General features: G+C 32.8%; 1 protein-coding gene across 7 annotated transcripts in view; it reads left to right on the forward strand.

Moving 5' to 3' along the window:
• TfAP-2 (transcription factor AP-2) overlaps positions 1-12,645 on the forward strand; it is a 245,737-nt gene that overhangs the window by 209,438 nt on the left and 23,654 nt on the right. For all 7 annotated transcript variants that reach the window (XM_065355284.1, XM_065355285.1, XM_065355283.1 and 4 more), the window contains 2 exons: positions 2,706-2,862; positions 9,115-9,233. In XM_065355284.1, coding sequence (XP_065211356.1) covers positions 2,706-2,862; positions 9,115-9,233 — 276 coding nt within the window. The remainder of the gene's footprint in view (positions 1-2,705; positions 2,863-9,114; positions 9,234-12,645) is intronic.

A 12,645-nucleotide genomic window follows, 5' to 3' on the forward strand; every position in this document is an offset into this window, starting at 1 on the left:
TTTTTAGAAATTCCAACTTTGGAAAAGAAAAGCAAATGGGTCCGAACAAACTGAGGGCAAAAGCTTTCGAAAATTCGTATTTTAATAGGTGAAAAAGTAATGTTGTTTTATGTGAGGAATTTTATTTTTTTGGTTTCAAAATTTTAGAATTTGAATAACCTTATGATTTTTTTTAGAAATTCCAACTTCGAAAAAAAAGCAAACAGGCTCGAACGAAGTGAGGGCAAAAGTTTTCAAAAATTTGAGTCTCGAGAAGTGAAAAAAGTTTTATTTTTTCTGTGAGGAGTTTATTTTGTGATTTTAATATTTTTCAGGGGTAAGTAGGTACATAATAGATTTTTAGAAAGTTTGATTTTAAAAATGAAAAAACAACACAAAAATTTATAATTCAAGAAGATATTTCAAAAATGCAAAAATATTCATTTTTTAGGTTCCTGCTTTTGTTTAAAACTGTGGCGAAATTTTTTCAATATGTTTCACTCTTGAAATTATAGCACGAAAAATGATATTTCTCGTCAATTCGTTGACAAATTGGGAGGAGAGAGATTTTTTTCACATGTTCGTCTACACATTGGTAAAATTATATCAAAAGTGCAAAAATTTTCATTTTTTACGTTTCTGATGGTATTTTTGCAATAAGTCTAAAACTTGTGAATTTTTTTTCTCGAAAATAAAAAAAAATGCCCGTCTAATTTTTTTATATGTTATTCTACACAAAAAGGACTAGAACTGAGAATTTTTTCAGAATTTTCACTCGCCGAGATCACGGTTATATTTAAAATATAAGTTTTGAAATCGATTTTTTTAGATTTTTGAAAGTGGCAACACTGATTTTGACATCATTCGTTGATTACCCTCTCAAAGTTCTTCAATTTGAAAAAAAGTCCAAAATTCTATACCACGTACAACCGGAGAAATTTGCAACTGAAATTTTCCATTTTTGGCCATTTTGGGAGAACTTTGAAGCCTCACAGCTCCGCCAAAAAAATCGAAAAAATGTCCGGTTTGCGTCATTTGTCATCGTTTGATGACCTCTAGGAACATATGATCTGATTTTGAAAAAAATCGAAGACCCCCCCCCCTCGTGCAAAATTCCGCCGATTTGGCATGGAATGACCCTAAGGGATTTTTTTTACAAAAAGTTGATTTCTCCACATTTGACATTTTTGAAAGTCAATTAAAAGCATAAGTATACCTAGAACAGACATGTTCCATGTGCAGAAATTTAGAAATAGAAAAACACGAGGACGAAAGCTTTCAAAAATGTGTAATTCAATTTTCCAAAAAAAAAGTCAGCAAAAATAGTTTTTTTTTATTAAGTGTAAAATTTTTTTAAATGTGCTGACTGCGCCGAAATTTTTCAAATTTTTAAAAATTTGAAAACGAAGGGGGGTTTACCCGTCACACTCACACCCACCTTAGTTTCGTCCCTGAAATCTGGTAGTTGAATCAATACACTCCTCATAAACTGACAAAAAAATGAAATCTTCATTAGGGTATTTATACGTAGATCTATACGTGTATAAGATGAACTAAGTAGGGTGAACATTTTTCCATCGAGGAAATTAACCCCAAAGTTATAATTCGAGCTCGTTAAAATCTCACCCTTTACAATTTGTAAAATATTTAGACATCGGTGTCTCACCTCTCATCCTTCATCGTCATTCTACGTACATCTCCAGTGAGTAACGTAACTTGCACTATCACTGATCTTAATAATATCCGTTCCTTATGCGAGTATTTACAGTAAGTATTAATTTACCATTTAATACCAATCCAATACTTAAATCATACAAGTGAAATGTTTACGGATTAAAAATTCGTTATCGTATTAAACGTACGAATGGCTTTTTAGATTTGGCTACTGTGGACACCTCGTGCATATTATGATTTCCTATTACTCGGTTTATGATCACGTCTAATGCACTATTGGTTTAATACTTTAATAATACACGCACTTGGAGAGCTAATTAGCATAGAGACGTGTACTATAAGAGATGAAGGCAGGCCAGTATACGTTGGTAAATATATACGTACACATACCCTCCTCTTGCACCCTTACGTGCTAAATCAGCGGGAAATACACACTATACGTATAGTATAATAGTACATATACGTATGTACAAGGAACCAGATGGTGGTGTAACAGGGGTGGTAATTTAAAGAGTCGCGTTTATTAGCCTTATACGTGTTACAGCGGTAGAGTAGTGATTATTACAAGGGCGTTAAATAGCCGTGCAATTTCCCGCTGTTTCTTTAGCTCGACGCGTAATCATCGGCGGAGCTGCTTAAATTATATAGTTAACACCTTACATAATAGACGAATGTTTTCCAATTGACATCTGCCATTGTGAGTGCATTATTGTGCTGATTTTATTTTTTCGAGTGTTTGGCCTGCGTTCGAACTTCGAATGCGAATACGATTCGTTTCTACGATATATGTATGTGCACTCCAGTTGTGTAAACACCTTATGTGTGTACCTATATTTTTGCGTCAGTTGTGTACGAATTGGGGGGTTTTGAATGCGAGAAATGAGAAAAAAATTTAGGGGTGGGAAGTGTTATGGGCTTGTGCCCTCACGTGTTGTGTTTACCTAATGTCAAATGTGTGTAGGTAAACTCGTGTCTCGTATAGTTGCAAATCTCAATGTAGAAGTAGAATTGGAATGAAAGTGGAATTTTATTCATTTTTTCTTTTTTTACAGGAGTATCAACGCCCGCTGACGTGTTCTGCAGCGTTCCTGGAAGACTGTCGTTATTAAGTTCTACCTCAAAGTACAAAGTAACCGTAGGTGAAGTGCAGAGACGATTACAACCTCCGGAATGTTTAAATGCTTCTTTATTAGGAGGCGTTTTGAGAAGGTAATTTTCAACAAATTTCTACTATATTATTTTATATGTAGTTGATACGCTGTGAATATAATTTTCAATATTTTGGGCTCGACTGTGTGATGATTGATGATGAAGTCTGTTTTTCTAAATTGAAAAAATTAAGGTAAAAATCATAGAAATTGTTCTCAATTGAGCTAGAAAGCTGAAATTTTGGCAGGTGTGCTATTTTTGATCTCCCAAATTGATCTTGTTAGTTTAAAAAAACAAGATTTAATTTTTGAGAAAATTTTGCTCAAATATTTTCAAAATGATAATTTTATTTTTAAAACACATCTCATATAAAATAAAATTTTCTAAAAAATACTCACCCCCCTCTTCTATCTTCTCAAAGCTCAATTCATTACTTAGCATACCCACACAACATCCGAACAAAATTACCATTGGTACTCGTACCCATACTACCTATAAGATATTCATTCACAATCCCAATCTTCATTGTCATAGACCCACATATTTCTGCATAGATAACAGTTGTTGGTTAAGGTGCTCGTATACCTAGTGTGTATTCTTTGAGCATCTTCGCAAAACCAGTTTACTCGATGAGGAGGAAAAAAAACTACTCATATGCGGTTTATATTATAGGTACGCGTAGTATACACGATTAGCTCGTTTACCTCTGCTCATCTCTCCCTATAAAATAGTCTCTTCTCTACCCTACATAGTCTACGATATCTTTAATGTGGCGGACTGGCGGTAAAGAATTCATGTATGATTTTTTCCCGGTATTTTTGTGCATATTTACATTACTACGAATGCACCTTCTCATTGAGAATTTTTACCCGAACCGGTTTATCGCGATCGGTACTCGCTTTGCTGTGATATCTTACAAATACTCGTATAATATACTTACCTGGCTTAATGATGTATTAATTCATCGCCGTGTTTTTACCTGGATGTGTAGGGTTTTTTATTTGTATTTGGTTGTTGATCCGAGTAAAGATGACATAGTCATTGTGATTGTGATGATGATGATGGTGGTGGTGGTGGAAATTTGGGGATTTGGATTCGAAGCTTTTTTCAAAATTCATTAGGGTATAAGGTTGGTGTTTTTTGTCTTATTGAAAGTAGATCGAATACTCTTCTTGTTCACTTGAAAAATTTGTCGATAGTCTTCCATTTCCCTTCTTTAAAATTGAAATTTTTCATCATTTTAAAGGTACATATGTACCTAATCAATGTGAAGTCACTAGAAGTACCCATTGTAAAACATCCAATTCTGTTGTACGGATTTCTGATTTTGAATTGCCCACTGGTAGGCAGAAGTCCATTCCTTCAATATTAGCAAATGTGAAGCAGCACATGGAATGGCATTGTTATTCAATGGGTTTTCTTCTAGAGTCAGCCCGCAGAGGAATTGTTTTCCTATGGACCTACACATTTCAGCCATTTTAGAGAGCAAGCAGTCACACGTTGAGTCAGTTCAAGGATGCTGATGATATTATCGATTGTTAATTGATTAAATTTGTCAAATTATCATGATTATAGCGATACAGTAAAAGCTGCTTATGGTATAACGTTTGTCCCAGCTCGATTTAATTACATAAAGCGACTTATAACACAAACCAATTGAAAAAAAGTGAAATTTTTTGTCAAAAATTTTTACATTGTTTATTTGGACATAATTTACAAACACATTCTATGTACCTCTAAAAAGTGCATTAATATTTCATAGGTACCTATACATTCACATACAATGGTCAATTTTTTACTAAATATGTAGTCACTGAACTAAAATATTGCAGAAATTGTGAGAAAAAGTGTTAAAATAGGTAAAACTTCAAACAATTGTGAAAAATAATTAGTATTGAAAATGATGTATACCAGAAAAAACCGCTGAAATTTCAGAAAAGTTAAGCAAAGACGTGGTGAAAAAGTGTTTGTATAAAACACAACAGGAACACATTAAAATGTACAGTGGAACCTTGATAACTCAAAACTCTTCAACTTGAAAACCTCTATTAGCCAAACCAACCTCCATTCCCCTTGAAATCTCCGTAACACTCAATGTTAACTTTACTTGGATAAGTCAAAATTGGCTACACAAACCAGTCATAACTCGAAGCTAAAATTTTGCCAAAATAGCGAGAAAGCCTCTATAAGTTGAATGTTGTTGGCTACCTCTATAACTCGAATATTTCAATTCATATACCTCTATCTTTTATGCACTTACTTACCTATATCTCAGTTGTAACTCGAAGTTGAACTTTTGCCAAAAATAGTGAGAACGCCTCTATAAGTCGTACATTGTCTGGGGTTTACCTCTATAACTCGAATATTTCAATTCATACTTCTATCTTTTATGCACTCACATATCTCTCAATTCATTCATTTTGTAAGACCTCTTATAACTCAAACACTCTCAAAATCTTACCTGCATAACTCAAAACTGATTATCTCAAAAACCTCTGTAAGCCGAATGAATGACCATTCCCCTTGGATTTTGAGTTATCGAGGTTCCACTGTATTTTAAAAATAATAAATTATCCAATGCTTCAATCACAATAACTGATGGAATTTCTACGTACCTAATGAGATATAAAATATCTAGACTATAGAGCTGTGGGGCCAAAACAACTTTGGGATTGGATTTCGGTTTCAGGATCAAAATTTATTCATTTCAGGATTGGAATTGTTTCCGGATTTGTTCTACTAAATTTTCATTTTGGTTTTGGGATTTATTTTGAGATTGAAAAAATTGTTTTGGTTCTGGGATGAGGAAGGAATCGGTTCCCATTTTGGGATTTTCATTTCAATTTTCAACCAATTTTAAGTCCAAATTGACCAATGGACCCTGCAAGGGGTCTAAAAATTGGATGTTTTGACATAGGTAGGGAATCTGATGGTGTAATTAGTTTAACATTTTAAATGCATATTTTGCATCGACCTTTTATTCTCCTCATCGGGACCGCTATTCCAATGGTACATTTTGATGCAAACCTCCTACATTGGGCTTGTAAAGAACTCGTATCTTACCTTACCCCGCGTATAATCAGATTTGAAAGTTATCATCTTCCACACTTGATTATGCACAGGGTTGGGTAACCTCGTGTTGAGGCTGTGCCATTAAATTCTTTGAAAACTCAATTTGAATGTTTGCATCAAATATTTGATTGATTTCTGATTAGAATAGTGGTCCAGGTAAGGAATAAAAAATCGATGATATTTTGCTTGATTTGTCGAGTAATTTTTATTATAATCTGAATGAATGATGATAAATGATGTAAAATGACAATTTATCAAAATAAAATCAGTGGAAAAAAAAGCAAAATTTGAAATCTCGAAACTAGTCGCTGGATTGTTTTGGGTTCAATATTATATCAGTTCTGGTATTTTTTGGTTTCTGGATCAAGAAAAATAACGATTTTGGTTTTGGGATTGTTTCTGACCAATGGCTCTGATCTAGACTGACCAATTTTAATAACATTAAGCGATTGATAACGCAACTGTCAAAATAATAAGTGGCTTTTACCGGGTCATAATACCAACAACTTGCTATATTTTCTACAAGGATTGCTATTGTGCAACAAGAAATTCACACAAAAAACTGGAGGGAGGTTGTTGTGTTATTGAAGTGAGCTCCACCCACAGTTTTGACATGCGCAGAGTCTGATTTTTTTGCATTTACTTTAGTGATTCTTGCGGAAAAGATTGCAAGTTGTCACTTGTCAGTATTGTGATACCACTACAATTCGGACCAGGCACTCACATAGAGGGCGCTAGCGAGCTGGCAAATGTTTACATTTTTCAGACAGGGCTTTTCTTATCAGTGTTTACAAAAGCATTAATTTCTAGGGTTAAAACTGAAAAAATAATTTGATGTACATTATTTTTACAATTATTATTGCATATTAATCATGACTGAATCATATTTTCATTTTTAATTTGTAAATGCAACGTTTTGGTAAAATACAATTGATAAGATAGGGTTAAGAAAAGCCCTGTCTGAAGAAGCTAGAACAATGGGCACACTAGCGCCCTCTACGTGAGAGACCGGTCCAAATTGTGATAGTTCATCTTATCAATTAATAAATCAATCAATCAAATCAGTTATCATGATATTTATATCATTGGCATTCCTGAGTTACTCATCTCCCATGCTTTTTTTGTGGGGTACCTTGAAGCTCCTCCAAAGAATATTTAAAAAAAATGCTAAAAAATTAAAAGCCTTTAGGTAAGGGATTTTGTAAAAAAACAGGGCAAACTTCAAAAAACAAAAGGACTGTTTAGGCAATCAATAATGCACAAATTGTTGCTTTTTGGACATTTTAGCAAAAATAGCACAAATTTCTTTGTAATTTTGACCAAACATTAAATTGCCAAAAATTGACACTCTCTGATAACTTTGATAAAAAATGGAATTTTTTGACAATTTTAGCAAAAACAGGACTATTTGACAATTTTTGGCAAAAACGGGCTTTTTTGACAGTTTTACCAGAAATGGACACTTCTTGACAATTTTGAGAAAAATGGACGCACCGGTTTAACAATTGTGCCAAAAATGGGCATTTCTTGAATATTTTGCCAAAAATTGATGCTTTTTTGACCCCTTCCTCCCTAAAATAAAGTTGACACTTTTTGACAATTTTTCCAAAAATTGACACTTTTTGACAACTTTTCCAAAAATTGACACTTTTTGACAACTTTTTCAAAAATTGACACTTTTTGGCAACTTTTCCATAAATTGACACTTTTTAACAACTTTTCCAAAAAATTGACTCTTTTCAACAACTTTTCCAAAAAAGTGACACTTTTTGACAACTTTTTCAAAAATTGATACTTTTTGACAACTTTTTCAAAAATTGACACTTTTTGACAACTTTTTCAAAAATTGACACTTTTTGACAACTTTTTCAAAAATTTACCCTTGCATCAGTTCTTTTTGGATGTTTGGGGTGGGGAGAAGCTACAAAAAATTATGGATGTACAACTTTCGAGAATTAGCGTGAATCCCTCACCCCAAAAAAAGTGGCAAAAAGGCCTGCTTATCTCACAGAGCAATTTGAAGTGCCAACGTCATTTTTTATCAATGAAAAATATTGTGTAAACCACCTGTTTTATCGTTCAATTAAGTACCTACATATACATATACTTCCCATTAAAAAATGTTCAAAAATGAAGCTGAATATCGATTGCTATAACTTTAAGGTGGTAGGATCGGATATTGATTAATTTTTTCGATTCGACCTTACTGACACCCCCCCCCCCTTCACCATCTGGTCAAAATACCCCAAAAAAGTCGATCCATTCCCTCGAGAGGATGTTTTGAAGATTAAAAAACACTCTAAAGTCGATCTGATGAAGCATAAGTGATCAAAGATTAAGTACCTAGGTACACCTAAGTAAGCCAAAGATTGTAATAATCTTTCTGCATATAACGATATCTGAAAGAACATATGGGATGGAATATTTTTCCAGCGCATACAGTCGAGCCAGAGAGTCATTTGAAGAAGAAGGAAAAAAAGAGCATCATCGACTGTATATTGAAAAAGAAACGTGAAACGGTGTGATTCATAAGATCTAATAATGTATGGCGATTGAATTCATTCTGAGCTGGTATATACGAAGCAGCAAGATAGCTTTGGAACGCGAGCCATCATCGGTCGTGTGCATTTGTCTGTGCGCGAGTATGAAAGTGTTTTTTTTTTTTTTTGTAACATATCATGAAGTCAGATCATAATTCAAACTACTTAAAGAGAAGTAAACCCGAATGTAACTGGACTTTTGAATCGAAGAGGTTGCGCGCGCGAGAGAGGAAAGAGTAAGAAGTATAAAAAGGAAAAAAAATCAAGTCAGTAAATTACACAGCCATAAAACTCACGCGATCGACGATCAATTGAACACGCATATTTCTAGTATGGCATGGCGCATGCTACGTAACAAGACAGTCGAACATGAATTTTCTATGTTTTCTTTAGAAAGTGCGCTTAATGATAAATTCATATTTTTTTTCGCTATATCTGCGGCTCGGGCTCGGGCTCAGGCTGAAGCGAATAGAACACCAAAGTCTATTTGTCATTGGTGTACCCGCGCCAATAAGCTCGCAGCTTGGCAGTTGTATTAAAGGGGTCTGTGTGTCTCCTGCGAGCCATGAGCCATATATGTATGTTAAGGTGTTACACTACACTGTACAATCATATGCATATGTAGAGTGTATTGGACTTGTATTTATATATCTGTATCCGATGAATAATTGTCTCGTGTTTGTTTATTACCTATGCGCAGAGCGAAATCAAAAAATGGAGGGCGTCTGCTTCGCGAGAAATTAGAAAAAATTGGTCTCAATTTACCAGCGGGAAGGCGTAAAGCAGCCAATGTTACGTTATTAACGTCTTTAGTCGAAGGTATGTATTGTAATCATTATAGCTAACCTACGAGTATAGCTATTTCATTATAGCTTATATACTCGTACATGGGTTAGAGATCGTACCTTTACGTATTATAGAATAGATGTACTGTAGTTACGCGTTAATTTACGTCTAGTGTTATTTTTATGAGTTTTTTTTCCTCTCGTCTTTTTCTTTTTACAACTCTCGATATTTGAGTTGAATTTTTATATCGAGGTTAAGAGGCGAACGACGAGATGGTAGTTTATAATCAGAGGCAACTGGAGAACCGGCGTTGTTAGTTATTTTCCAATTATCCAGCTATAGAAATCGTCTTGGCTTCGGAAATGTATAATCGAGGAAGGATTTATACTTTGGTACAAAATGTGCTAATTTTTGGACCAAAAAATGATTCATCTGAAATTTGAGAGGTGGAGGGGTATTTGAGCCATATTTTCAGACTTTCTGGAAATGATATCTCAAATTTTTATTCCAAATTGGTCAGAAATTGATGTATAAGTTTATAATTTTCCAAGATTTTCTTACCAAACTGATCCTAAGCTGGCCAATTACTTATGCTTGGTTGAGATTGAAGCTTAGTCCAGAAAAATTTGGACAAAGTGTCAAATTTTAATCAGGGATGCTGAAATTGAAAATTCTCGAAAATAAAGAGTCTAATCAGCATAATTAAGCCTATATGTAATGTTGCAAAATGTGGACAAATTTTTAGGACCATTTCATATTTTTGCATCACTGATCGTGAGTTGGACTAAATAAATTAATTAATACAATTTTAAAAGACTTCATGGTCCAAAAAAAAAAGGGTCAAGATCCCCCAACGAGGTTTCAATTCCCTCTGTGCTATTATGAGCCAAAATGATCGATCCTCCTGAAAATTTTTCACATCCCCTCTCTCCTCTAAAGAAAGTTTTTTTTTCAAAAATTAAGATCGAAAATGAGTTTTTTGCAAAATAGAATTTTTCCACAAGTTTTCTTCTACGAGTAGGTATGAAGAACTTCTCCTCACCCCTCCCCAAAAAAAATCAATACTTTCGTCTTCATAAAACAGTTTATTAAAAAGTTTTTCTACGAGTATGAAGAACTTCTCCTCACCCCCCCCCCCCCCCAAAAAATATCAATACTTTCGTCTTCAAAAAACAGTTTATTGAAAAAGTTTTTTCTAAAAAAAATTGAGTGTTTTGACAGAAGTTTTATAAAATAAGAAGTTTCCTTCGAAAATAAAAACTTCAAATTTTGAAAGAGAGGGTTTTTCTCTTATGGAAAAATGTTTTTCCGATAAAGTTTTCATAAGAAACTTTTTTCAAAATTCAACAACTTTTGATCTCTGAAGTTGAATTTTTAATTTTTAAAATGAATCAAGATTGTGTGAATTTTTTTTTTCAAAAAGTGAAGGTTGCATTTTTCCTTTAAAAATAAAGTTTGCTTTCATTTTTTGTTCAAAAATGTCAACTGCACTTTCTCTTTTAAAAATGAAGTTAACGAACTATTTTTTTAAAAGGTTTGAATCTCAAAAATTATTGATTTTTTTTTTGCGATTTCCGAAAAACATAGGTATCTATCCTGAATGATCGATTATTTTTGAAAAATGAGCCTCATTTTTAGCCATGGAAATGGACTTTATGACTGAAAATCGTTTAATTGAATCCTAAACATCGATTCTTTTGCAACTTTTGATCTCATAATAATTATGGATTATGTTCGAAATTAAAAAATCAACTTTCAAACTTAAACATACGAATAGATTTTATGATAAAAAATCTATTGTAATCAAGAATCGATTAATCGAACCTCAGACGTCTTTTTTTTTCAATTTTCAAAACTTTATGATTCATAAACTCGTAGTTCAAAAAATTTTAAGATCAATTTTAACCTCAGAATAACTCGATTAACTGAATTGGAGAAATCGATTCACTTACCACGATTTTCGATCTCACAAGTAAAAAAATACAATATTTTTAAAAATTTGATTTTTTTGCATTATTTGAAAGAATTATTTAGCTGCTTGCTTTGCAATTTTTGACAAATTTGGGCTCTTGATATAAAAAATTACGTAGATTTGCTCAAAATCGTCCAAAAAAGAGCAAATTTTATAAAAATGTTCCCCAAATTAATCAGAAAAGCGCTTAAATACATCAAAAGTGCATAAGTCTACCAAAAAGTGCGCAAACCAAATTCTGAGAAATGAGAGAATGAAGTATGTAAAATTGATTTTAAAAGTCCAATTACTTTAAATATTTGTTCGCATCATGTTGAAAAAGACTATAAAAATTGATTTGAACTGAAAAATTTTGCACTTCTGAACAAAACCGTACTCAAAACTGTCTAAAAAAAAGTCCAAAAATGTGTGAAAACCGTAAATGTTTTAAAAATATTTACTCGCAATAACAAAAAAAAAAAAAAAAAAATGGAAACTATCAAAAAAATTGCATAAACAAAAGAAACGTTTGGTAAAAATTGCCCAAAATAGAAAAAAAATTAAAATTTTGCCAAAATAAGTGAATTTCACTGAAACTTTCAAAATTAATCAAAAGTGCTAAAATTCATTGTCCAATTGAACATGAAAATACAAGTAAACAAATGAAGTAACTCAAAATTGTTGAAAATCGTCTATTTTACCAGTTGAACAATGCATTTCATCTCGTGGGAAGAAAACACGTATTTTGATCACTCGAGGGATCAGTGAGAGGGCATAATAAGAGTTTTATTACATTTTTTGAATAAGAAAAATTGAAGTTGAAAATTTTTTACTAATTTTGAAAGTTGAACAAGGTGGTAATTCAGTATTCATCTCAGATTCATTATTTTTCAAAGCTTGTAAGAGAATTTCCTCTTCCCTCCCCTCCCCTCCTCCTCCTCCTACTGACCCTTTCCCCCTCCCCCACTCCTTGATTATCTATCCAAAATCACCTACTTCATGAAAAAAAAAAAACAATGAAAATCTGAGGGTCCAGGAAAAAGAAATTTGATCTCGAAATTTATTATTTTGAAAATTTTATATGTGCTTAATCAATTGGGTACGAATTTAATTTTCTGCGAATTCATTTGAAACTTGATCATTTCCGACAATTTATGATTTTCCTTCTTTTTTATAAATGAAATTTTATTAATATTTCGTCTCAGAGATTTTGATTGAAAACTGTTGTGAAAAAAATAAGCCCACATTCAAACATACATTTAAGATAGGAAAAATACCATTCCTTCTCTTTTGAAAATAAACTGCTAATAATTTAAGATTATCGAATGTAAAAAAAATATTTTTTTTTCCAAATCAATTTACACATATTTTTGTCCAGTTCTGTAGAAATTTTCGGTTTAATCCGGTATTAATTAGGTTTTCCTCTACCTATACCCTCGGTTGGAAAAAAATGACGAAAAAAATCATCGTAGGAGATATCGAATCCGAATCGTC

This window comes from Planococcus citri, chromosome 3, assembly GCF_950023065.1.
Source record: "Planococcus citri chromosome 3, ihPlaCitr1.1, whole genome shotgun sequence".
NCBI lineage: Eukaryota > Metazoa > Arthropoda > Insecta > Hemiptera > Pseudococcidae > Planococcus > Planococcus citri.